The 25943-nt window shown below is 42.6% G+C and overlaps 3 protein-coding genes across 3 annotated transcripts; all 3 read right to left on the bottom strand.

Annotated features, from left to right (window-relative positions):
- Nucleotides 1–258: 258 nt before the first annotated feature.
- Nucleotides 259–1947, bottom strand: LOC147307805 (tripartite motif-containing protein 16-like). The gene has a single exon (XM_086273114.1). The coding sequence runs from the start codon at nt 1927–1929 to the stop codon at nt 259–261; it is 1671 nt and encodes a 556-aa protein (XP_086129240.1). The 5' UTR covers nt 1930–1947.
- A 4451-nt stretch (nt 1948–6398) lies between these two features.
- LOC147307804 (uncharacterized) lies at nt 6399–11743 on the bottom strand. The gene is made up of 2 exons (XM_086273180.1): nt 10663–11743; nt 6399–10176 (listed from the first exon to the last, which is right to left on the bottom strand). The coding sequence occupies exons 1-2, from the start codon at nt 10907–10909 to the stop codon at nt 9632–9634; spliced, it is 792 nt and encodes a 263-aa protein (XP_086129306.1). The 5' UTR covers nt 10910–11743; the 3' UTR covers nt 6399–9631.
- Nucleotides 11744–16099: 4356 nt separating this feature from the next.
- Nucleotides 16100–17814, bottom strand: LOC147307803 (tripartite motif-containing protein 16-like). Its single transcript, XM_086273110.1, has one exon. It carries the CDS (start codon nt 17773–17775, stop codon nt 16105–16107), a length of 1671 nt encoding a protein of 556 aa, XP_086129236.1. The 5' UTR covers nt 17776–17814; the 3' UTR covers nt 16100–16104.
- Between the last annotated feature and the right edge of the window lie 8129 nt (nt 17815–25943).

The raw sequence follows: 25943 nt of genomic DNA, 5'->3' as shown, positions 1-25943 counted from the left end.
GTCATGTGGAGAAATTTTTCAAATAAAAATATCCATAAGCATTGATAGTCTCCATGGCTGAACAGACACAGGAAAGAGCTCCACCTATAAAACGTAAAAACATCAAGACAACATGTTGAAGATGTCGAGGTACTGCCCATAATGTTTGACTGACATCTGATTTATGTGCAGCACATAAATACCACAATAATGATGGAGAGAAACTAAAAGGGAACTAAAATACAGATTTAAACTTACAACAATATGAAAGACTTCAGTCTATTTCACTTTAATCAACTCAGCAGTGGCTCCATAATAAAGACTCAGTCCAGCATAGAGCGGCTGAGTGAATGTGGTCTGGACTCTGTGGAGGAGAGTCATGGTTTCAGAGACGCTGTAGAAGGACAAAATACCTGCTCTGTGATCCAGGTACACTCCTACTCTGGAGGAACGAGGACCTGAGACAGGAGTTTCAATGTTGTTGTACCAAAATGTAAAACTGTTGTTGTTACAATCTAATGACCAAGATTTGTCATTCCATCCAAAAACACATTCATTACCCCATCCTTCTCTGCTGATATTCTTGTATGCGACTGCTACATAAACTCCTTCCCCTCTCCACTCCACCTCCCAGTAACAACGTCCAGTTAGACTCTCTCTACTCAGGACCTGAGACCATTCATTGAATCTGTCTGGATGATCAGAATAAGACTGTTGTTGTTCCATAAATGTTGCTTTTCTGTTCCCCTCTGATAATAACAGCCATGTGTTTGCTGTGTTTGGATCCAGTGTGATTTCACATGAATATTTTAAGAATCCAGCTCTGGTCTTTGGCTCTGGTTGTGACAGTGAAACATCCACTTCAGTGACTGTCAGTGAGATGTTTGTCCGTTCCTCTCTCAGAATGTCCTGTAGTTTATCTCTGACCTCTGACACAGCTGCTGTCACATCCTCAAAGTAGCTCAGAGGACGGATATTGATGCTGGATGAGTCTGTAGACTCACTGAGTGCTGACAGTGAGGGGTAGTTGTGTAGAAACTGGATGTGATCCTCTGTGTGTGAGAGCTGCTTCAGCTCAGCATCTTTCCTCTTCAGCTCAGTGATCTCCTCCTCCAGCTTCTCCTGAAGCTCTTTGACTCGACTCACTTCAGTTTCCTGCTGGGATCTGATCTGCTGCTTCACATCAGAGCTTCTTTTCTGGATGAGATGGATCAGCTCAGTGAAGATCTTCTCACTGTGCTCCACTGTTTGATCAGCAGACTGATTGATGGCCTCCACCTCCTGTTGAAGCAGCTTCACATCTTTCTCTCTGTCCTGGATTCTCTGCTGGATGTTTTGTCGACTCACCTCCAGCTCTCTCTGCCTCTCAGTCCTTTCTGCTGCAGCTGAGACTGTGTCGTGGCCTTTATGTTCATCCACAGAGCAGAGATAACAGATACTCTGCTGATCAGTACGGCAGAACATCTTCATCACCTCATCATGACGAGAGCAGATCTTCTCCTGGAGCTTCTTGGAGGGCTCCACCAGCTTGTGTTTCTTTAACTGAGCTGCTACATAATGAGGCTGAAGGTGTTTCTCACAGTAAGAGACCAAACACACAAAACAGGACTTGAAGGCTTTCATTTTTCTTCCAGTGCAGACATCACAGGCCACATCTTCAGGTCCAGCATAGCAGTGATCAGCAGGAGCAGCTTGGAGTCCAGTCTTCTTCAGCTGCTCCACTAAAACTGCTAACATGGTGCTTTTCTCCAGGACAGGCCTCGCTGTGAAAGTCTGTCTGCACTGAGGGCAGCTGTAGATTTTCTTCTTTTCCTCTTCATCCCAGAAGCTTTTAATACACTTCATGCAGTAGCTGTGTCCACAGGGAATAGTCACCGGATTCTTCAGTAGATCCAAACAGATCGAACAAGAGAAGGTTTCTCGGTCCAGCTGAACACTTTTCTGCGCCATTTCACCCAACAGTGTCAGTGACTGTGTGAGTTTCACTTCCTCAGAACTGAAACTGCTCTGATCTAAACAACATAGGTTTCTGTAGCGAATGGGATCTGTCAGCTCTTATACGTCACCACATGTTGGTTGCACCCATCTTCAAACTGCAGATCAGAAGGGGAGGGAACAAGGGAACATGTGGACAGAGAGGAGGTGCTGAGTTAGAGAGCAGGAAGAGGGAGGGTTATCAGACACTAATTCAATCCTGGAACATGTGAGCCTGTGAGTTTTTCATTTAAAAATAGCACTGCTCAGCCTTTAAAGTTGTTAAATAAACTTAACATTTAAAAGACAATCTTTTTATGTAAATTAGTTTAAATTATCATTTTAGTCATTACAGGATATCAAATACTGCAGCTGAACTAAGAAATTGTTGTAGAAAAAAGCAATAAAAGGTCGTTCCCCCTCTGTCCCCTCCTGGTCACCTGTGCCTCAATTTTATGAGATGAGATGGATCAGCTCAGTGAAGATCTTCTCACTGTGCTCACTGTTTTATCAGCAGACTGATTTTATTCCACAACCTAGACATCCACATTACTCACACTCTCATAACACATACATATAGGGCCTTGGGATCGGGCATGTTATACGGTGTCCAGAGGACAGTCTTTGTATTCAACCTCACCTCTGGCGCCGGTGCCCACCTCTCAGTTTTAAATGCATGTAGACATTGAGGGTTCTCAGGAGGGGCCGTGCTGTACAGTACATGTACAGTGTCCATTTGTGTCTGTATCCAGGTTGGATGAGCGCCGAGTATTTGTATATGTGTGCATGAGGGTGGGAATGCATGTTTAGGTCTGTGTGCGCCTATTCGTCTGTGTCTATATGTCAGCTCGGGTCTTACACTCCACCCCCTTGGAACATCTCAGGCCCTCCAAGGTATGGAGGCTTATTTCCCCTCACCACACTCCCTGGTTGATGAACTCAGACATCGGTGCATACTTGGTGTCCAAGGCTGGGCGCTCAGGTCTGTACCAGCTCACTGCTGGTACGGCTGCTCTGTGGGGCCTGGTGCCTGTGGCTCGGTCGGGCCCCTTGCGGGGGCGATTCACTCTGGCACAGCTGACTGCCGGCAGAGCCCGCGTGTACGTCACTGCCGCCCCCTCTGGCTTCTGCTCTGTGGCTGTTGGGTGACCCCTCATCTGGGGCTCTGCTCAGCTCTTCCCAGGAAGGTGGCACGGTTGCCCCTCCGGTGGTCCTCTTTGGGCGCTCGCACTCTGGGGGCCTCTGGATGTCTGGGGCCTGGATCTCCTCCATGCCTGCTTCATGCCCTGGGGGACGGGGCTATGGCTCCCCACACCTTCTAGCAGATCGTTACATGGAGAAGCCTTTTGAATAGACGAGCACTCATCCACACAGGTGTTCACACACACAAGCTACACCTTTCTTGGCTGCTACCTCAAACCACATTGTGCGATGTCAATCTTGCGTGCTGCACAATCACATTCAGTATTTAATATTTACTGTTATTTACACTTAGCTAGATTATTGCAATGGTGTTGTGTTATTATGTTGCTCTCTTTTTTGCTTGTTTTCTCTTATTTTCTTCTCTCAACTGGTGACCTGGGAGATATTTTTTAAGTGCCCTTTCTCACTGTCCCTCTTCCCCTTTTCTTTCTTTCTTTCTTTCTTTCTTTCTTTCTTTCTTTCTTTCTTTCTTTCTTTCTTTCTTCTTTCTTTCTTCCTTCCTTCCTTCCTTCCTTCCTTCCTTCCTTCCTTCCTTCCTATCCCCCAGTCATGTCTGTCCTATCTGTAACAACTGAAAATAAATTAAAATAAATAAATAATAACAAAGGTTGATCAAATAGACCAATATGGCAAGGCCGTGATGGTCCATTTGGTAAATTAAGTTAGTTGGGCATCTTTTTTGGCCTTCAGACAATAATTCTGATGGCTAAAAAACAACAAGGAAAGAAAGAAAGAAAGAGAAAAAGAAAGAAAGAAAGAAAGAAAGAAAGAGAAAAAAGTAATAAAAATGTCTCTAAAACATCTTTTAAGATGAATCTTTTTATGATTGAGTAAAAAAAAAAATGCTAAAATTCGAGTGCAGTGTTGAGTAAAATGGTTTTATTAAAATTTAATTGACCCTTTGAAATTATTTGTTGGAAGTCTTAAATCCCACTGAACAGGGGAAGAGAAAGAGACAGAGACACAAAGATAGCAACACAGAGGTAAATAAACATGGAGACAAGACACTGAGAATAAGACAGAAGGGGAAATGCCCAAAGTCTCATATCTCTGACAAGTTAAGTCACTTTTATTCATAAAAAAAACCCAGAACTTAAATATAATTATAAACCCCACATAAACATAATCATACACTCAACAAAAATATAAACGCAACACCTTTGTTTCTGCTCCGATTTGACATGGGATGGACATAAAGACCTAAAAGTCACTCCAGATACACAATATTACCATCCCTCCCAAACATTGTTCACAAATCAGTCTAAATGTGTGATAGTGAGCACTTCTGCTTTGCTGAGATAATCCATCCCACCTCACAGGTGTGCCACATCAAGATGCTGATCTGACATCATGAGTAGCGCACAGGTGTACCTCAGACTGCCCACAACAAAAGGCCACCCTGGAATGTGCAGTTTTTTGCTTTATTGGGGGTCTGGGGACTCAGAACCGGTCAGTATCTGGTGTGACCACCATTTGCCTCATGCAGTGCAACACATCGTCTTCGCATGGAGTCTATCAGATTGTCAATTGTGGCCTGTGGAATGTTGGTCCACTCCTCTTCAATGGCTGTGCGAGGTTGTTGGATATTAGTGGGAACTGGTACACGCTGTCGTATACGCCGGTCAAGCACATCCCGAACATGCTCAATGGGTGACATGTCCGGTGAGTATGCTGGCCATGCAAGAACTGGGACATTCTCAGCTTCCAAGAACTGTGTACAGATCCTTGCAACATGGGGCCGTGCATTATCTTGCTGGAACATGAGGTGATGTTCATGGATGTATGGCACAACAATGGGCCTCAGGATCTCATCACGGTATCTCTGTGCATTCAGAATGCCATCAATGAAATGCACCCGTGTTCTTCGTCCATAACAGATGCCTGCCCATACCATAACCCCACCACCACCATGGGCCACTCGATCCACAACATTGACATCAGCAAAGCGCTCACCCACACGACGCCACACACGCTGTCTGCCATCTGCCCTGAACAATGTGAACCGAGATTCATCCGTGAAGAGAACACCTCTCCAACGTGCCAGACGCCATCGAATGTGAGCATTTGCCCACACAAGTTTGTTGCGGCGACGAGCTGGAGTCAGGTCAAGACCCCGATGAGGACGGCGAGCATGCAGTTGAGCGTCCCTGAGACGGTTTCTGACAGTTTGTGCAGAAATTGTTTGGTTATGCACACCAATTGTTCCAGCAGCTGTCTGAGTGGCTGGTCTCAGACGATCTTGGAGGTGAACCTGCTGGATGTGGAGGTCCTGGGCTGGTGTGGTTACACGTGGTCTGCGGTTGTGAGGCCGGTTGGATGTGCTGCCATATTCTCTGAAACGCCTGTGGAGACGGCTTATGGTTGAGGGATGGACATTCAATGCACGGGCAACAGATCTGGTTGACATTCCTGCTGTCAGCATGCCAATTGCACGCTCCCTCAATGCATGTGGCATCTGTGGCATTTTGCTGTGAGATAAAACTGCACATTCCAGGGTGGCCTTTTGTTGTGGGCAGTCTGAGGTACACCTGTGCACTACTCATGATGTCAGATCAGCATCTTGATGTGGCACACCTGTGAGGTGGGATGGATTATCTCAGCAAAGCAGAAGTGCTCACTATCACACATTTAGACTGATTTGTGAACAATGTTTGGGAGGGATGGTAATATTGTGTATCTGGAGTGACTTTTAGGTCTTTATGTCCATCCCATGTCAAATCGGAGCAGGAACAAAGGTGTTGCGTTTATATTTTTGTTGAGTGTAGAACAATTAAAAGTAAAACATACCAAAAACACATCAAATGGAGAGTGAAGCAAATATTATTAATAACAACAAATGCACATATTAATAATATAAACCAAAATCCTTCAATAAAAAGGCTACAAACAGAAACAACAATTTGAAACAGCAATAAGAAAACAGTGAAAGTGACTACAGATATAGACCTTCCTAGGGAGGCCTGAAGTGCAAACATACCCTCTACACTCCCTTCATAAAACAGGGGACCATGATTACCACCATAGTTGGCCGGTCTGAAGGCACTGACCTCAACTTCCATACAATGTTTGAGCAGGACAACCAGGACAGACCCACAACATACAGAGCCTTAAGTGACCGCAGGCAAATCTCATCCACCCCACCACCACAGTGATGGGCAAGTCTCCCTGCCCACTGTACAAAATGTGCTTCACAGACGTTGTTTCATGTTGTAAAGATTGTGCCTTAAAAAAATAGCCACAAGAAGTTTTAAAGAAATCTTTATTTCACTTTTAAGACACATAACCAACACCAACATACGAATCAACAGGATGAGCACATGCTGAAATTCAGTCTTCATGAAAATCAAGATTAAATCACAAAATGTTTGGTCTCATGTGTGTTTCTTTCCAGCTTTGACTCTGTGGAGTAAAACCTCTCCACTAAACAAAAAAATAAAACATCTCAGCAACTTTTTTGTCACCTCCACAGCTCAACACGATACAAATATCACATCAAATGAATGTAAATACGTGTTTCATCTTCATTACAGGTTTTAATGGAATATGCAACAAACAGAATTAGGGCTGTGACATATCATATGATCTGCAATAATACTGGTATAAATGTTTACAAAAAAGTGTGTTTAGAGGAACATCATGTGTTTGCATTCACCCCAATGAGTCAACCCCAGTCATGTCTCACAGCCAGAGCCATATGTCGGGCTCCAGTCACAGTTTGGTAGCTGAATGTTCGCAAAATATGCAAGAAAACTTTTCCCACTGAAAGTGAAAAAAGCAAACCTGTTACAACACTTTAAGCAAAAACACACTTGAGTACAACCGGGCTGTGAAGGCACGTGAGCAGGAGATACTAGCAGCAGTGATGTGCGACCCAAAGGTAAACAAATGATTCAACCATGCATCACTGGAGCACTCGCGAGTTACATTTCATATAACAGCAAGAGCAGTCAGTGGATGGAAATTACTGATGTGCTACACGGTGGAAAAGCAGGAGGTTAAAAAGCTCGACCCAAGATGAAACAAACCAGGTAGAATTTCTTTTCCTTATATGCAGAGGTGGAAAGAGTACTAAAATATTTTACTCAAGTAAAAGTACTATTACTTTGCTGAAATTTTACTCAAGTACAAGTAAAATTACCTGTCTAAAAATGTACTCAAGTAAAAGTAAAAAGTAGCTCATTTAAAATGTACTCAGAGTAAAAGTTACATAGTTACTTTTCTGTCAGCAGGAGGACAGCCGCTTCTGAGTAGTGCAAAAAAGGACAGTGGGATATAAATCTCAAAGTAGTTCTTTTTTAGTGAAAAGAAAAACTTTACAAATTAAAGTGCAGTGGCAGTTAAACTGCAAGTCTATACATGAAAATGGATAATGGTCACCAAACCAATCAACCAAACCAAACCGTCAGGTATCACAGTGTTTTCAATACAAAACCATATCATTCTTTCACATGAGAATGTGTTCTAAACTGTCAAATAAGAGAACAAGTACTGAACTGAACGGCAGCTGCTTTAAAAATGTTTTTGAATTTTTTAAACTTGGCCCTGCCCTACTGTACCTCTAGATTAAAGTTCCTTTGTATCCATCCTAGAGTGTTACTCTCTGAACTTCCTGTTAATTTTGAGGAGCAGTTGATTTTCAGAGTTAGTAGAGTTCATCCTTGCTCACTTTGCAGTGAACAGTAGTCCAGCACAGCTAAAGAGACGCTCGAAGGCAGCTGAGGCAGGCAGGCCAGTGTTAAGTTTGAGAGAAAGTTTTTTGATGTCCCTAATAAGACATCAATGCATTACATAGCTACCGCTGGTAAATTATACCAATATACCTCGTGGGGTTTTTTTTATTGGACAGTAACAGGCTAGTTAACGGGAGGTTGCAAGTGCTAATTAACAAGTAACAGAAGTCAGCTGTCTTTGACTAATCTAAGGTAAGTGAGCGCTCTGTTATTCTTTTGCCTGCAGTGTGAACATATGTGGGTTAAGTAAGAAAGTAGCCGCTTCTGTCTTTAATTTAACTCTTTTTTTAAAGAAATTCTTATTATTAACAAACAGGAAAAACGTAGGTAAACACATTTTCTTTTGGCAATTTACCAACCCAGTAAAAAAAATGTAAGTTGCGTGGACAACAACGTGCCCGATTACAGCAAGTTGCTAGTACCAACCAACGTTATCTGTGTTCTTCACAGATGTCTTAACTTAATGTGATTAATTTGAACACAGCCTTTTTGCTACCATAACGGTACGAGTTGTATTTAACTTACCTCCACATGCTTGCGCAGGTTTGATGTGGAATTTTTAAAAGCTGCTAACTCGGTCTCTCTGGGCAAACACAGCTTACACTGCATAATAAAGCTGTTGCCTTTCTTGCACTTGAAGCCGAAATGGTCCCTTAAATACGGCCAGGGGTTCACATCCGTTTCTTCGAGTTCAGGGTCAGCAGAATTCGACGGGGCTTCTTTTTTCACTGGATCCATAACACCGATGTCAGACTCCATCTTTAACGTGACCTTAGCGCCAATTTGTTCTACTACCCATCATTCCCTGCAGTATTTCCGAAGTGCAATGGTTTTTTTAATTTACTCAGTAACGGGTGTGATTGAAAACGTAGCGAACTACAATACTTTTTAAAAAATATACTTAAGTAAAAGTAAAATTACAGACTTGAAAAATGACTTGAAAAAGTACAAATACACAAAAAAACTACTCAATTACAGTAACGCAAGTAAATGTAATTCGTTACTTTCCACCTCTGCTTATATGACAGAATTGTGCAGGCTCCGCATTACAAGGTTATTTTGGATATTAAGCTAGAGTGTAAGCACTTGTAATACACTTTTCTTAAAACTTCCAGGAAAAACACCCCTGAGGATACTTATGTGCTCATATTTCATGTATGCCGTGTCACTAACATTGCACTATAATGTTGTTCATAGAGTATTTAAAGGTAGAATGGGAGGCAGAGCCTTCAGCTTTTAAGATTAGACTTAAAACTTTCCTTGTTGCAGATGGGGGTCCCTCCCTGAGCCTGGTTCTGCTGGAGGTTTCTTCCTGTTAAAAAGGAGTTTTTCCTTCCCACTGTCGCCAAAACGCTTGCTAATAGGGGGTCATATGTCTGTTTGGGTTTTCTCTGTTTTCATTGTATTATTGTTGGGTCTTTACCTTACAATATCAAGCACCTTGAGGTGGCCACATTTTCACACTTTGAATTAGCTAAGCTGTCATCAGTGACAGCAGCTCACTGGAAGAGAAAGATGGAAAATCCATCATTTACTTACACATATAAATGCTGCTGCCTGCCGAGCTGATAAAATGTACATTATTTTTTTTAAATGTAAGTTTCTTGAAATATTATTTTGAGGCTATATCTCCCACCCCTACATACAATAAACAATACAGAGTTTTTTAAGGAAGGAGGTCATCTGATCTGCTCTGATCTGGCTTCTCAGTGGACTGCTTCATCTGACAGTTCTCCCACTTTTAACTAGTGTGAATCCTCATGTGTCTTTGTAACTGTATCCTCTGAATGAAGCTTCTCACCTGTGTGGATTCTCATGTGAGTTTTCAAGTTTATCATCAGGCTGAATCTTTTTCCGCAGGTGCTGCAAGAATGTGGCTTCTCACCTGTGTGAACCCTCATATGTCTCGTTAGTTTGGATCTGTACTCAAAGGTTTTTCCACAAATCTCACATTTCACAAACTTTTTACTTGTGTCAGTTTTACGCTGACTCTCTGACACAGGAAAGTTGTCTTGCTGATCTCTGCTCTCTGGTTCAGGAGAGCTGGAAGAAAGGAGACGTTCACTGTCCAGCTCTGGCTCACTTTCCTCATAAGTAGGAGCCACCATGAAGATAATAATGCCTTCAGTCTCCTGCTTCACTACAAGCTGATCTACGTCCTGACTGGTGCAAGGTTCCTCCTCTTCCTCTTTTATCTGTGGAAGCTCCGGATCCTCCTGGTCGAGGCTGAAGTTTCTCTCCTGGTCCCCAAAAACCAGTTCCTCCTCACATTCATGCTGTTGTGGGAAAGCTGAGGTGACAAATGGACAAAATTACTTGTCTTAGATAAATATAGAAGTATAACAAGAATGACTACTCGGCAGTGGTGTCTACAGCTGTCCATTTCCAACTCTACAACAGAGTTTAATCAAAATATCATCCGAAATATCATCATATCATTTACCCAGACCTGGAAACTGTTAAAATAAGATTTCATGCACTCACTTCTAACACGTTAGTAAATTTCTATGCACCAATCACAGTTTGTCCACCAATTACTGTTGGAAAGATGTTTATGTAAATGATAAGACAAACATCAGACAGAAGGGGAAATTTAAAAGTAGGATTAAAATATGGGGATAAAAAGCAGCGAAGCTCTCAGAAAACCTCGACTAACAATCAGCTGAGTTTATTTAAACACTGGCCTTGAAGAACTCTGATGTGTTTCCAAAATATCTTTATTGAATGAATTAAAGTCATATTAATTTTTAGGTAAGACCATTACGGTTTTACATACCCCTGCTGTGTAAGTTCATTTCAGGTTTCCAGATGTTATCCAGCTGTCTGAGCTGCTCTTCTTCAGTCCAGATGAGGCCTTCATCCTCCTGTTTGAGTACAATCTTTTCTACGTCATCGCTGATGCAGAGTTCCTCCTCTTCCTCTTTGATCTGTGGAGGATCTGGGCCCTCCTGGTCCAGACTGGAGTTCCTCTCCTGGTTGGAGACCTGCTGGTCATACAGGCCCTCCTCTTCCTCACACTTCATGTTAGGGGGAGATCTTGAGGAACAAAGGGTCACTGAGGAAAAAGGTTAATAATGTGATGACAGGAAAACACATCTGAGCAAATATAGTCCACTCTGAGCATGTCCTCATATGGGAGTGAAATTTACAACTAACTGTACAAATGTGAAAAATGAAAGTGTAAGTTACTCTCGAGCTCTGATACTCTTATTAGGAAAGTTCAGAGTACAAATCATTCAGGTAGCTGCTGCCAGCTTCACGCTGCAAGTAAATGTTTGTCATTGTTGTAGATTAAACTGAAAATCTCACAGTGCCATAGCAGATAAGTACCAGTCAGGTTTCACAGCCAGTCATTGCACAGAATCAACCCAACTAAAGTCATCAGTGATCTGAAGATTATTAGGGACTCAGAGTTTCAGTCTTAGTTCTATTTGATCTCATTGCTGCCTTTGATACTGTTGATCATGACATTTTAAATCAAAGGTTTCATCATTTAGTTGGTTTAACTGGACAGTTCTCAATTGGCTCTCGACCTTTGACCCAGTTAAACCTCTCAGGTCATCAGGTTCAGATCTGTTAACTGTTCCCAAAATCAGATGTAAGTGTGCTAAGAGTGTGTTCAGTTACTGTGCTCCTGTTCTTTGGAGCATGCAGCCATAGTTTGCCTGCTGTGGCTGCATTCAAAACTAACAACTATGTTTCCATGCTTTGTGAATAACACTGACATCTGTGAGATTTGAGCTGATTTAGTTCGAGTTAAGACTGTTTATTAGAACATTACAAAGTTATTTTAAAAACTTCATCATTTTCTTGAACCCAAATATAATTCAGTTGAAAAATATACATTTTAACATGAGGTGAGGATGGTGGGGGAGGCACGATGGTCTTGTAGGGTTAGACCCTGATTAAGGGGTATTTTTGAAAGTAAAGCCCATCTCTCAAAGTCCCTGCCGGCCTGCCTCCACCTCGGGAAGCCTGTGGGTGCAGACGGAGGTGAGGAGCACCACAGGCGGCAGAGGACTGTCTGTAGCCCCGGAGTGAGGGTCAGAGAGCCGAAGCAGACAGCGAACTGTGGCACAGTGCAGAAAACAGAAGCTTTCCCTCCCTGCCTCCTTTATCTTAATCTTCTAAATAAATCTTCTATAAAGGCACTTTCTCTCGGTCTCAAGGTTTGTTTAATGCTAAAAGTTCACCGTAAAAAAGAGACGCACTTGTGTGATTAGCCGCTCCCTGATTTCAGTATGTTAGCCTACAAGCTGAGCTCTGATCAGGTCCTACATGAGTTGTATTCTTGTGTTAGTCCACTGAGACCATCGCAGTTTTACCTGTTATGCGTAACTTTATCTCGGGTTTCCGGCTGATATCCAGCAGTCTCTGCTGAAGGTTGATCTCATACTGGACGATCAGACGTTCTGTTAACCTCAGAGCAGATTTCTTCTGCAGCAGTCAGCCGGTCTCTCCACTATTGCTTCTAAACGAACAATAAAAAAAATGTAATTATAGAAAAACACTTCTGAGAAGATAAAGTTTTAGTTAAAGTCTGTAATGAGGGCATGTTGCTCACATTTGCAGGTGAAATTAAAAGTGTGTAAAAATGAAGTTATTTGTGCACTCTGATGCAAATGAGAACTTGAGTTCTGACATTTTTCAGCAACATTAAGAGTAAAAAAAACCTTTCAAACAAAAAAGAACTCACTTATTACTGACTGACTGATGATCTATTTTGGAGTTGATCTCGAAACTGATCTACATCTTGATATTTTTCAAAATAATCTTCACTATTGGGGGTGGCTGTAGCTCAGGCGGTAGAGCAGATCATCTACTGATCGGTTCGATTCCCGGCTTCACCTAGTCTGCATTTCAAATATCCTTGGGCAAGATACTAACTCCAAGTTGCCTCAAGTTGCTCTTTGATCTGTGGAATGTGTGTCTGAATGTTGGTAGAAAGCACTAAGAAAAATGTGCTTGTGCGAATGGGAGTGAGTGGGTGAATGCACAAGTTTTGTAAAGCGCTTTGAGTGCTCAAGATTGAGTAGAAAAGCGCTATATAAGAACCAGTCCATTTAAAACTCCCTGTCATGTTTTCACGAATACACATTAAATAGATCTGACTGATACAAACTGTAGGTTTAATATTAATGTTAACACTTCAGAAAAGCCATTACAGTTTTACCGCTGGTCTGTAAATCTTTCTCAGGTTTCCAGATGTTATGCAGCTGTCTGAGCCGCTCTTCCCCGCTCCAGACGACGATGCCTTCATCCTCGTGTTTCACTACAAGCTGTTCTCCCTCTTGACTGATGCAGAGTTCCTCCTGTTCCTCTTTGATCTGTGGGGGATCTGTGTCCTCCTGGTCCAGATTGAAGTTCCTCTCCTGCTTCCAGACCTGCTGGCCAGCCAGATCTTCCTCCTCCTTACACTTCATGTTGATGTGGGACTTGAGGAACAAAGTAAAAAGAAAAAGATTAGACAGGTAAAGGTGCAGCCTCAGTCAGCAGGGCTGTACACTGTGAGCATGTTGCTCACATATGTGAGAGAGGTTTGTACAAATGTTTCAGAAGCACCATGTGACTCCCTCTCTTTGTTGGAAAGTCTTATTAATTCACTTTATAACTATTACTTTGAAGATAAATTTCTACCATCACAAAAATATTATGACCTCTTTAAAAACAAACAACGGCAACTACATGACTTAAATTCCATGTTTAGATGAAGGTAATGGTCAATGCCTTTTGACAGGGGAAAAACCTCCACACAGAAGAATCTTACTTGGCTGAATCATAAATTATTCACCATGATTAAAACTGCAGATGAGCAATAATCTGCATTTTATTTTAGCCAAAGAGGAATGTTTCTGTTTGTCTGTGATCTGACTTTTTCTGCTGGGTCCAAATTTCATTTTATCCTGTGTAAGTTTGTTTCTCTTCCTGTTAACTAGCAAAGTCAAAATCACCTTGATTCATTTAACTTTAATTCAATTATAAATGTAATCATTTTATTGAACAATTAATTTCATTTCAATGAAAAACAATTACTTAAAAGAAAGAGATTAAGTTGGAGAGAGACATGTGGCCATCTTTTAGTGAGTTAGACCCTGATTAAGGGCTATTTTTAAAAGTAAAGCCCATCTCTCAAAGTCCCTGCCGGCCTGCCTCCACCTCGGGAAGTCTGTGGGTGCAGACGGAGGTGAGGAGCACCACAGGCGGCAGAGAACTGTCTGTAGCCCCGGAGTGAGGCGTCGTGAACCGAAGCAGACAGCGAACTGTGGCACAGTGCAGAAAACCGAAGCTTTCCCTCCCTGTTTGGTTTTGATGTGTCTCATGAAAGTCTATTGTTAAAAGTTGACCTTTAAAAAAAACGGACGCACTTGTTTGATTAGCTGCTCTCTGATTTTAGCCTGTTAGCTTACAGACTGAGCTCAGATCGTTCCTGTGTTAGTTCATTGAGAACATCACAGTTTTACATACCTGCTGCGTGACTTCATCTCGGGTCTCCGGCTGATATACAGCAGTCTGAGCCAGTGGCGGATCTCATCATCCTGGACGACTGTTTTTAATGTTTTTAACCACGGAGATTTCTTCTGCATCATCAGTCTCTCATTGTTAAACTCTCCCAGAAACTGAAGACAGTTGTGCCATTTCCGCGCTTCTTCTTCTTCTATTGAGTAGACGGCAGACTACACATGTCCAAGGGTAATACTGTCCTCCTCAGGCCATTGGCATCAAGTCAAAGCCTTAAAGTCTGGTACTTTGCGCATGGTCATTTTTTACGAACAGCAGAATCACAAGACAAAGCGTGCCAATGTTTATACTTTTCACTGTGACTGCCAAATAGATGAAAAAGTAGATGTTAAAAAACAACTTATAGTTTTGTCATTGGGCTGGTAGAAAGCTATGAGTTTCTGTCCCTTTGTCTGACCTTAGAGACTTATTTTAAAAGGAAACATTACAATCCTTTAAAGCAAGTATTTTCACCTCTGTTCCCCCCTCTGTACTTAGCTTTTTTGTTGTCATGTCAGTAATTGTCCAGTTGATGGCTCCCTTGGATCACAAGCCTGTCTCATGAGTCCAAGTGAATATATTCTTAATAAACAGCTTTGAAGAATTTGTGACCAACTTTGTTTAATTCGGAACATCATCATCATGAGTCAAACTCACTCTTGGATCTACAAAATATTTAACAAAAACAAACATCACTGAATCATAAGGTATTTGCTCCAACTCTTAGTCCAGAAACACATGAGTGAACTAGATCAGCTGCTCCTCCAGTTCAGCTGTGGATTTATATCATTATTTATATTTGTAAAGTGGATATGCAGTTTTTCAGTACTAATATAAGCATTTTATATCATTGCTTTATTGACAGATGTTTGGTGTTCAAGGTCAGGCATCAGTTTGAAAAAAACAAACAAACACACTGAGTTGAACTTGAACTTCCTACTGACAAAAACTAAAATTGGTGCAAAAATAACCAGAAACATATAAGAAGCATCCTGGAGGTGCTGCAGACAAGATAGGACCAATAACATGTCAACAGGAAATCCTTTTTACTAATTTGTTTATTTCTTTTTAGATTTTTACTCTCCATTTTAAGCCATGATGTTTGCTGATACTGTGTTCCTACTGTTTGTTCTCATTAATAGTTCTGTTTTTAACATTCTGTGCTGAAGCTGGAGGAAATGTTTCTACAGTGTCAGATGATACAGCTCCAAACTAAATAAGTGACTAACTAACGATGCTTTAATACACTTTACTATAAATTATGATATAGTGCACTTTCTTAAAATTTCTTATTGCTCTGTAATTAATTGTTTTCTTTATAAATGTACAAATGAGAATAAAATCTGTGTGATAAAGGAAGGTCTGTAGACTTCTCTGTTAAGATCAGTGAAGAGAAACAACAACATACAAATACCTAAGAAAAATATTCAGTAAACATTTAGAAGATAGAGAAGTTTATGTTGTCATGTGGAGAAATTTTTCAAATAAAAATATCCATAAGCATTGATAGTCTCCATGGCTGAACAGACACAGGAAAGAGCTCCACCTATAAAACGTAAAAACATCAAGACAACATGTTGAAGATGTCGAGGTACTGCCCATAATGTTTGACTGACATCTGATTTATGTGCAGCACATAAATACCACAATAATGATGGAGAGAAACTAAAAGGGAACTAAAATACAGATTTAAACTTACAACAATATGAAAGACTTCAGTCTATTTCACTTTAATCAACTCAGCAGTGGTTCCATAACAGTAAAGACCAGCATAGAGCGGCTGAGTGAATGTGGTCTGGACTCTGTGGAGGAGAGTCATGGTTTCAGAGACGCTGTAGAAGGACAAAATACCTGCTCTGTGATCCAGGTACACTCCTACTCTGGAGGAACGAGGACCTGAGACACGAGTGTGGATGTTGTTGTACGAAAATGTAAAACTGTTGTTGTCACAATATAATGACCAAGATTTGTCATTATGTCCAAAAACACATTCATTACCATATCCTTTTCTGCTGATATTCTTGTATGCGACTGCTACATCAACTCCTCCCCCTCTCCACTCCACCTCCCAGTAACAACGTCCAGTCAGACTCTCTCGACTCAGGACCTGACACCTGTTAGTGAATCTGTCTGGATGATCAGAATAAGACTGTTGTTGATTCATAAATGTTACTTTTCTGTTCCCCTCTGATAATAACAGCCATGTGTTTGCTGTGTTTGGATCCAGTGTGATTTCACATGAATATTTTAAGAATCCAGCTCTGGTCTTTGGCTCTGGTGGATCTGACAGTGAAACATCCACTTCAGTGACTGTCAGTGAGATGTTTGTCCGTTCCTCTCTCAGAATGTCCTGTAGTTTATCTCTGACCTCTGACACAGCTGCTGTCACATCCTCAAAGTAGCTCAGAGGACGGATATTGATGCTGGATGAGTCTGTAGACTCACTGAGTGCTGACAGTGAGGGGTAGTTGTGTAGAAACTGGATGTGATCCTCTGTGTGTGAGAGCTGCTTCAGCTCAGCATCTTTCCTCTTCAGCTCAGTGATCTCCTGCTCCAGCTTCTCCTGAAGCTCTTTGACTCGACTCACTTCAGTTTCCTGCTGGGATCTGATCTGCTGCTTCACATCAGAGCTTCTTTTCTGGATGAGATGGATCAGCTCAGTGAAGATCTTCTCACTGTGCTCCACTGTTTGATCAGCAGACTGATTGATGGCCTCCACCTCCTGTTGAAGCAGCTTCACATCTTTCTCTCTGTCCTGGATTCTCTGCTGGATGTTTTGTCGACTCACCTCCAGCTCTCTCTGCCTCTCAGTCCTTTCTGCTGCAGCTGAGACTGTGTCGTGGCCTTTATGTTCATCCACAGAGCAGAGATAACAGATACTCTGCTGATCAGTACGGCAGAACATCTTCATCACCTCATCATGACGAGAGCAGATGTTCTCCTGGAGCTTCTTGGAGGGCTCCACCAGCTTGTGTTTCTTTAATTGAACCACATCATAATGAGGCTGAAGGTGTTTCTCACAGTAAGAGACCAAACACATCAAACAGGACTTCATTGCTTTGATTTTTCTTCCAGTGCAGACATCACAGGTCACATCTTCAGGTCCAGCATAGCAGTGATCAGCAGGAGCAGCTTGGAGTCCAGTCTTCTTCAGCTCCTCCACTAAAACTGCTAACATGGTGTTTTTCTCCAGGACAGGCCTCGCTGTGAAAGTCTGTCTGCACTGAGGGCAGCTGTAGATTTTCTTCTTTTCCTCTTCATCCCAGAAGCTTTCAATACACTTCATGCAGTAGCTGTGTCCACAGGGAATAGCCACCGGATTCTTCAGTAGATCCAAACAGATCGAACAAGAGAAGGTTTCTCGGTCCAGCTGAACACTTTTCTGCGCCATTTCACCCAACAGTGTCAGTGACTGTGTGAGTTTCACTTCCTCAGAACTGAAACTGCTCTGATCTAAACAACATAGGTTTCTGTAGCGAATGGGATCTGTCAGCTCTTATACGTCACCACATGTTGGTTGCACCCATCTTCAAACTGCAGATCAGAAGGGGAGGGAACAAGGGAACATGTGGACAGAGAGGAGGTGCTGAGTTAGAGAGCAGGAAGAGGGAGGGTTATCAGACACTAATTCAATCCTGGAACATGTGAGCCTGTGAGTTTTTCATTTAAAAATAGCACTGCTCAGCCTTTAAAGTTGTTAAATAACCTTAACATTTAAAAGACAATCTTTTTATGTAAATTAGTTTAAATTATCATTTTAGTCATTACAGGATATCAAATACTGCAGCTGAACTAAGAAATTGTTGTAGAAAAAAGCAATAAAAGGTCGTTCCCCCTCTGTCCCCTCCTGGTCACCTGTGCCTCAATTTTATGAGATGAGATGGATCAGCTCAGTGAAGATCTTCTCACTGTGCTCACTGTTTTATCAGCAGACTGATTTTATTCCACAACCTAGACATCCACATTACTCACACTCTCATAACACATACATATAGGGCCTTGGGATCGGGCATGTTATACGGTGTCCAGAGGACAGTCTTTGTATTCAACCTCACCTCTGGCGCCGGTGCCCACCTCTCAGTTTTAAATGCATGTAGACATTGAGGGTTCTCAGGAGGGGCCGTGCTGTACAGTACATGTACAGTGTCCATTTGTGTCTGTATCCAGGTTGGATGAGCGCCGAGTATTTGTATATGTGTGTGTAACAGGGCAGCCCTTAGCGGCTGGAAACACAGTGAGACAGACCAAGGCAAGTGTAGTGGAACAAAGTATTTATTTGCTCTATGGCTCTCCTTACAACAATTAACTTGTCGAGCTTCTTCACAGCACAAAAAATCCATCCTCTAATGACAACTGGCAGCCTTAAATATGTTCAGCTGTCACAGACTTAACCATTATTCCACTCTCAGGTAAATTCTTAAATCCCAACCTTCCACCACAGTATACAATATATCAATAAGAATAAATAAATACATAAATACATCTTCACATTTACATATTAATAAATATTTCACACTTTAATGTTACACCAAACCCAATATTATAAAAACCCAGAAACCCAAGCACAAAAAGATTCACCACACTCTCTTTACCAATGGTCTCTCCCGGAACCTTTAAATGGTGTCTGGACCCCCGGGGAAACATTTGCCCAAACACCTTGAAGAGGACACAGGCAAGAAAGGTGAGTAATCATTAACTTACAAACACTTATTTGCACCACTTTTATCCCTAGATTTCACACACACATTTGCCTTAGTTTTCCTTATTGGTAAACCTTAATCACAATCTCAATCACCATTCTTCTCTCCTGACAGACAACCACCACATTCCTTGACGAGGAGCAGCTGTGCAGGATCTGAAATAAGGCTACCAACTGATTTTAAAATTCCCAATAAATAGACAATAAATATTTAAACTGCTTGTGTGCAAATCCATGCTTAAAGTGCAATGCTCATAAAGTGCTTGATAAGGTGCTTTTAATAAAGTGAAAGGTGTGCTCTAAAGTGCTATACATATAATATAAATAAATGCAGTAAGGGAGTCCTCTTCCTTACATTTCCTCCTCCCTCTCTTAAGCACGAAGTGCTTCAGTCCTCTGTCATCCTAGATAAACAATCAGCAACCACATTTGACTTCCCCGGCCTATACTGGACCGTAAAGTCATAAGGCTGCAGAGACAGGTACCATCCTGCAATGCGGGCATTCGCATCCCTCATGCGGTTCAACCACTGGAGGGCACGATGATCAGTCTCCAGAGTGAAGTGACGTCCCAGAAGATAATACCTCAAGGCCTCAATAGCCCATTTCATGGCCAAGCACTCTTTCTCCACCGTCGAGTACCTCGTCTCCCTGTCGAGTAGTTTCCGACTCAGAAACACCACAGGCCTTCTTTCACCATCCACCTCTTGCTGAAGGACAGCACCAAGGCCAACTCCCGAAGCATCAGTTTGCAAGATGAATGGCTTGTTGAAGTCTGGACTGTGTAGAACTGGATGTGTGCAAACTGCTTCCTTGAGGTCTCTGAATGCTCGCTCACAGTCTTCCGTCCAACGCACTTTGTTAGGGGCTGAGCCTTTTGTGAGGTTATTAAGTACAGTGGATCGCTCTGCAAAAGAAGGTATGAATTTCCGGTACCAGCCTACTAGACCCAGAAAACCTCTCACCTTCCTTTTTGTTGTCGGAACTGGGAAGGACTGAATTGCTTCAATCTTTCCAACCTGCGGCTTTATCTTCCCAGAGCCAACTACAAAGCCCAAGTACTCCACTTCTCTCTTGGCTATGGAGCACTTCTTGGGATTGATAGTCAGTCCAGCCATTCTGATGGAGTGTAGCACCTTCTGTAGGTGAATGACATGCTCTTCCCAGGACTGGCTGTACACCACCACGTCATCCAGATATGCTGCAGAGAATGCTGACACATCTCTCAGTACATGGTCCATTAATCGCTGGAATGTCGCTGGTGCACCTTGAAGCCCAAATGGCATGACTTTAAATTGGTACATACCAAAAGGAGTTTTGAAGGCTGTCAGTTCTCTCGCTTCTGGTGCCAAAGCCACTTGCCAGTATCCTTTACACAAATCAAGTGTTGTAATGTACGTTGCTGATCCAACTCTCTCCAGCAGGTCATCCACCCTGGGCATTGGGTAGGGATCAAACTTGGATACTGCATTCAAATATCTGAAATCAATACAGAATCTCAGGGTGTCATCTTTCTTTGGTACCAAAACAATCGGGCTGCACCACTCACTACTTGACACCTCAATGATTCCCAGGTCCAACATCAGTTTTATTTCTTTCTGCAGCACTGGCACCAACCGTTCAGGAATTCTGTAACTCTTTTGTCGAACGGGTGCATCCTCCTTCACCCGTATCTTATGCTGAACCAGTGATGTGAAGCCTGGTGTTTCTCGAAAGAGCTGTGGGTCCACGAGTGGTTTTATATCAGCCTGCTCAGTAGGAGACAAATGAGAGAGGTCAACTGAAGCACAAACTTGAATGTTAGTTGGAAAGAACTTCTCAGTCACCTCCTCATCCTTAACTGAACGCACCAGTAACTGATAGACCGGCTCTTGTCGGCTGTGGAATTCCTTCAACAAGTTCACGTGAAATGTCTGATATTTTTTAACTCTTTCTGGCATATTCAGCTCATAAGTGACTTTACTCACTTGTCTGACGATCTCGTATGGTCCATGCCATTTTGTCAGCAACTTGTTATCGCTGGTGGGAAGCAATAACAGTACTTTCTGACCTGGAAGGAAGACCCTATCCCTGGCCTTCTGATCATACCAAGTCTTGTGATGTTTTTGTGCAGCTTTCATGTTGTCTTGCATCAATGATGCCATTTTCTCCAACCTCTCTCTCATGGTGATGACGTAGGCTGCGATGTTTTCGCCCTCTGCTTTGGATTCCTCCCAGCAGTCCTTAAGCAGATCCAGGGGGCCTCTCACTTGGCGACCGTATAAAAGTTCAAAAGGCGAGAAGCCAGTGGAAACCTGCGGGACCTCCCGGTAGGCGAACAGAAGGTATGGCAGCCATTGATCCCAGTCAGCACCTGTGTCAGAGACAAACTTTCGCAGCATACTTTTGAGAGTCTGGTTGTATCTCTCCACTAGCCCGTCCGTTTGGGGGTGATACGGGGTGGTCTTAAGTCCCTTTATCCCTAACAGCTTATAAACCTGCTGCAACAACTTGGATAGAAAGTTCGTTCCACAGTCCGTCAGAATTTCTCTTGGTATGCCTACCCTAGAGAAAAGCTGCAGAAGACAATTAGCAATGTGACGAGCTTTAATTGATCTGAGTGGGAAGGCCTCAGGAAACCGTGTTGCATAGTCACATATGACTAATATGTAGCGATGACCTGTGGAGCTCCTCTCTAAAGGGCCCACAATATCCATGCCTAGCCTCTCAAATGGTGTTTCAATAATTGGCAGTGGTTGCAACTGGGCTCGCGCTACTCCTTTGCCTGAGGTCAACTGACATTTTTCACAGGAACGGCAAAACTCAGAAACTTGGACATACATCCCTGGCCAAACAAAACGGCTGCTGATCCTATTCAGTGTTTTGTGAAAAGCCATATGACCTGCCCATGGAATTGAATGACCCAAATCCGTAACTTTGTCTCTGAACTGTTGTGGGAGTGCCACAGCTTCGCACTTCCCCTTTCTCTGGTACAAGATGCCTCCTTTAATCAAGTAAACAGTGTCTGCAAGACAGCTTACCTGACCTTGACTAGCCCCCTCTACCTCTGTTACCTTCTCAAACCAGGGTTTTAGAGTAGGGTCGCTTCTTTGGAGTGCACCTAAATCTGAGGGAACATCAAACTCAAGTTGGTTATTTGGCTTAGGGAACAATGCTGTACCTTTTTCCCCTGAGCCTTTGAACTTTTCTCTTCTTTTCTGAGCCCTAGACTTCCTAATCTTCCCTGGCTCCGTTTCGAGAGACTCCTCAAAAAAGGGCAGTTCTTGCATCCTTTCCTTTGCACTTTGTGCTCTTGTGACTACATGACAGGGTTTAAATGGTTCAACTGTCATATCTAGAGGAAGTGAGCTTCCAGATTCATCACCTAAGCCTTGAATGTCTTTCTCAGCACTCACTTGAGGGTCATAATCTGACTGGTGTATTAGATCAAAAAGAGTGGGGATGTCATTACCAAGTATCACTGAATATGGCAAACTGGGAACAACAGCTACCACTAACAAGTAGGTTTGACCTCCTACTGTCAGGTAAACCTCAGCAGTGGGGTACCTGTGTTCGTCTCCATGCACACAACTTATTGTAGCCCCAACCCCACTTAGCTTTTCTCCTGAAATTATGCTAGAGTGTACAAGAGTCTGAAAGCACCCAGAGTCAAGCAAAGCTTCCTCTTTACGCCCATTAATTAAAACAGGGACAGTACAAGCTTTCTTTCCTACTGGCTCTGTGGCTGGTCTTGGAACTGCACATAAAAGAGATGGTTTTGACTTAAGTGCAGGGCAAAATTGTTGTGTATGGCCAAAGTTATGACAGTGATAACATTTAATATCCTGAACTGAAGACTTAAAGGATTTCTTCACATTGTGAGGTCTATGGGAAGGGAGCTGCCTAGAACTAGAAAGATTTCTAGCCTGAACTTGACCAGAACCCTGTTCACCCCCAATGGACTTACTTGGTTGGGCGTAGTGGGTCTCCCGGCTGAAGTAGGTGCTCTTGCTTCCTTTTCTGGCTGAAGTGAAAACCTCTGCGAGGCTAGCTGCTTCCTTTGCAGTCTTCGGGTCATGCTCACGTATCCAAATCTCCAGCTCTGGATTAACCATTCTCAGAAACTGCTCCAGAATTATCTGCTCAGATATTTCTTCTACAGTTGATTTTTCAGGTTTAATCCATCTTGAAAACAGGTCTTTCAATCTTACATAAAGTTCACGTGGCGTCTCACCTGGCTCAACTTTCAGAGATCTGAAGCGGCGTCTGTAGGTGTCAGCAGTGATCTCATATTTTGCCAGAATTGCCTCTTTCACCTTATCATAATTCTCAGAGTCTGTTAAATCCATAAGAATGTAGGCTGTGCGGGCTCTACCTGTCAACAGGGGAACCAGACGAATAGCCCACTCATCTCTGGGCCATCGACACACGTTTGCCATTCTTTCAAACGTAGTCAGAAAATGTTCAATGTCATCTTCTGGTGACAGAGGGAAAAGTTTTGGTTCAATTAAAGACCTGGACCCACTGGCCACTGGAATGTCTTCACCATTGAATCCAAGTTCTTGTTCTTCAGATGTTGTAGGGGGCGCTGGCGCCTCTGGTGGGTCAGGCTTATCAGTTACAGCGTTAACTTGTAGCTGGATTTGCTGAAATTGATGCTGCATGCCTTTCCACCTTTGCTCCTGACGTGACAAATCCTTCTCCCACTTTTGGTCTCTGGCTGCTTGAGACCGCATAAGAGATTTCACCAACCCTGTTAACTCCTCCAATTTGTCCTCAGGGCTTGTTGCTGCCATGGCCTCTAGCTCAGATGAAGCTCCAACTCCTTCATCAGGCTGCTCCTCTTGGCCTGGCTTTCTTCCACCTCTTGTCATCATCTTCTCACTGTGGCATGAGTGACACACTTCTGACACCACTTGTAACAGGGCAGCCCTTAGCGGCTGGAAACACAGTGAGACAGACCAAGGCAAGTGTAGTGGAACAAAGTATTTATTTGCTCTATGGTAGTGATGGGACGTTCTGTATCGAGGCTTCGGAGCGTGTGTCGAGTAATGGAGGGGGCGTTTCCGCGATGCGCGTATCGAGGCTTGCTTCATTTATGGGAGGAGCTGAAAATGATGACGTCCGAAGCCTCGCTGCCCGGCTGTACCACGTGACTGGTTCATGAAGTGGTTCGAACTTTGCCGCGAGATATGACAGCGATATAAACCCCTCAGACTTCATTCAAAAATGTGGGTGTTTGATGGAGAGTTGCGGTTAGTGAGAGTTTGGAGACCGTTTGGAGGTTTATGAGAGTGAGGAGAGAAAGTCAGGAGAGAATGGAGCCAGCTAAGAAGAGGAGGATGTCCTCCCCTGTGTGGGAACATTTTGATCTTATTCCTCCCAACAAGGTATGTAAATTTCTACAGAAGATGTATTTTCATAATACTGATGGTGCAATACAATTTATGTTGAGCTGTCTTGACTTTTGTACAAGGTGAAGTGTTTGCTATGTGCCAGGGAGCTGGGATATAACAGCAACACCTCATCCATGCTTAGGCACTACAGAGCTTTGCATGAGAATAAGGGGAACACTGATTGTGGAGCAAGACCAGGTGAGCCATCAAATGCAGTGATAATATAGCATGCAGTAATGTTACTAAATGATATAACAATATTATACAACTGTAATAAGTTACGTGTGTGATATTTATATTTGTGCTTTATCTTTATTGTCTTTCCTCAGGAGAACAATCTCAAATAGATGAAGACCTGGTCAGCATGGTGATTGAGGACTCCCAGCCATTTAGCATTGTGGAGGACAAAGGATTCAAAAGATTTGTTAAATCATTAAATCCTAGCTATGTTCTCCCCACTAAAAAGGTCATAAAAGCAGTGAAAATTTAGTTTTTACAGAATAAAATGTGAACAGGCAGGACTGAGGCTCAAAGCCTCAGTGTGTAGCTGTCCATACCTCAACGTTACAAAAGCACAACTACTGTCCACACCCCAACCACACCTCACCTCACAGTAAATGATCATTTCCATTTCAAGCATTTCCAAATAATCATTTTCCATACTGCCACTATAAATATACACAGTATACTGCCATCACTACAATATACATGTTTTACACACTCCTTTTGTTGTTGACATTTACAGGCTGTGTGCAAAATGCCACACTCTTCAAATTCATGCCAGCTATTATTTTTACGTCCAGTAGGTGTCCTGCTAGAGCAAATGAAGCTTCATGAAGCTTCGCGTTGGGGTGAACCAATTGGATGAAAAGCTTCAGTGCTTCATGGGGCTTCATCTGCCCATCACTACTCTATGGCTCTCCTTACAACAATTAACTTGTCGAGCTTCTTCACAGCACAAAAAAATCCATCCTCTAATGACAACTGGCAGCCTTAAATATGTTCAGCTGTCACAGACTTAACCATTATTCCACTCTCAGGTAAATTCTTAAATCCCAACCTTCCACCACAGTATACAATATATCAATAAGAATAAATAAATACATAAATACATCTTCACATTTACATATTAATAAATATTTCACACTTTAATGTTACACCAAACCCAATATTATAAAAACCCAGAAACCCAAGCACAAAAAGATTCACCACACTCTCTTTACCAATGGTCTCTCCCGGAACCTTTAAATGGTGTCTGGACCCCCGGGGAAACATTTGCCCAAACACCTTGAAGAGGACACAGGCAAGAAAGGTGAGTAATCATTAACTTACAAACACTTATTTGCACCACTTTTATCCCTAGATTTCACACACACATTTGCCTTAGTTTTCCTTATTGGTAGTGATGGCCAAATGAAGCTTTCCGAAGCACTGATGCTTGTATTGAAAAACGGTTCATTACTCGAAGCTTTTCAACACAGTCCTC

The sequence above is a fragment of the Aulonocara sp. 'chitande type north' Nkhata Bay genome, linkage group LG18, assembly GCF_057382095.1.
Source record: "Aulonocara sp. 'chitande type north' Nkhata Bay isolate Kocher_YH1m ecotype deep benthic linkage group LG18, A_spYH_male_GT1.1, whole genome shotgun sequence".
Classification (NCBI taxonomy): Eukaryota; Metazoa; Chordata; class Actinopteri; order Cichliformes; family Cichlidae; genus Aulonocara; species Aulonocara sp. 'chitande type north' Nkhata Bay.
Note: the sequence above shows the minus strand (reverse complement) of the source record. Positions and strands in the feature narration are given on the sequence as shown.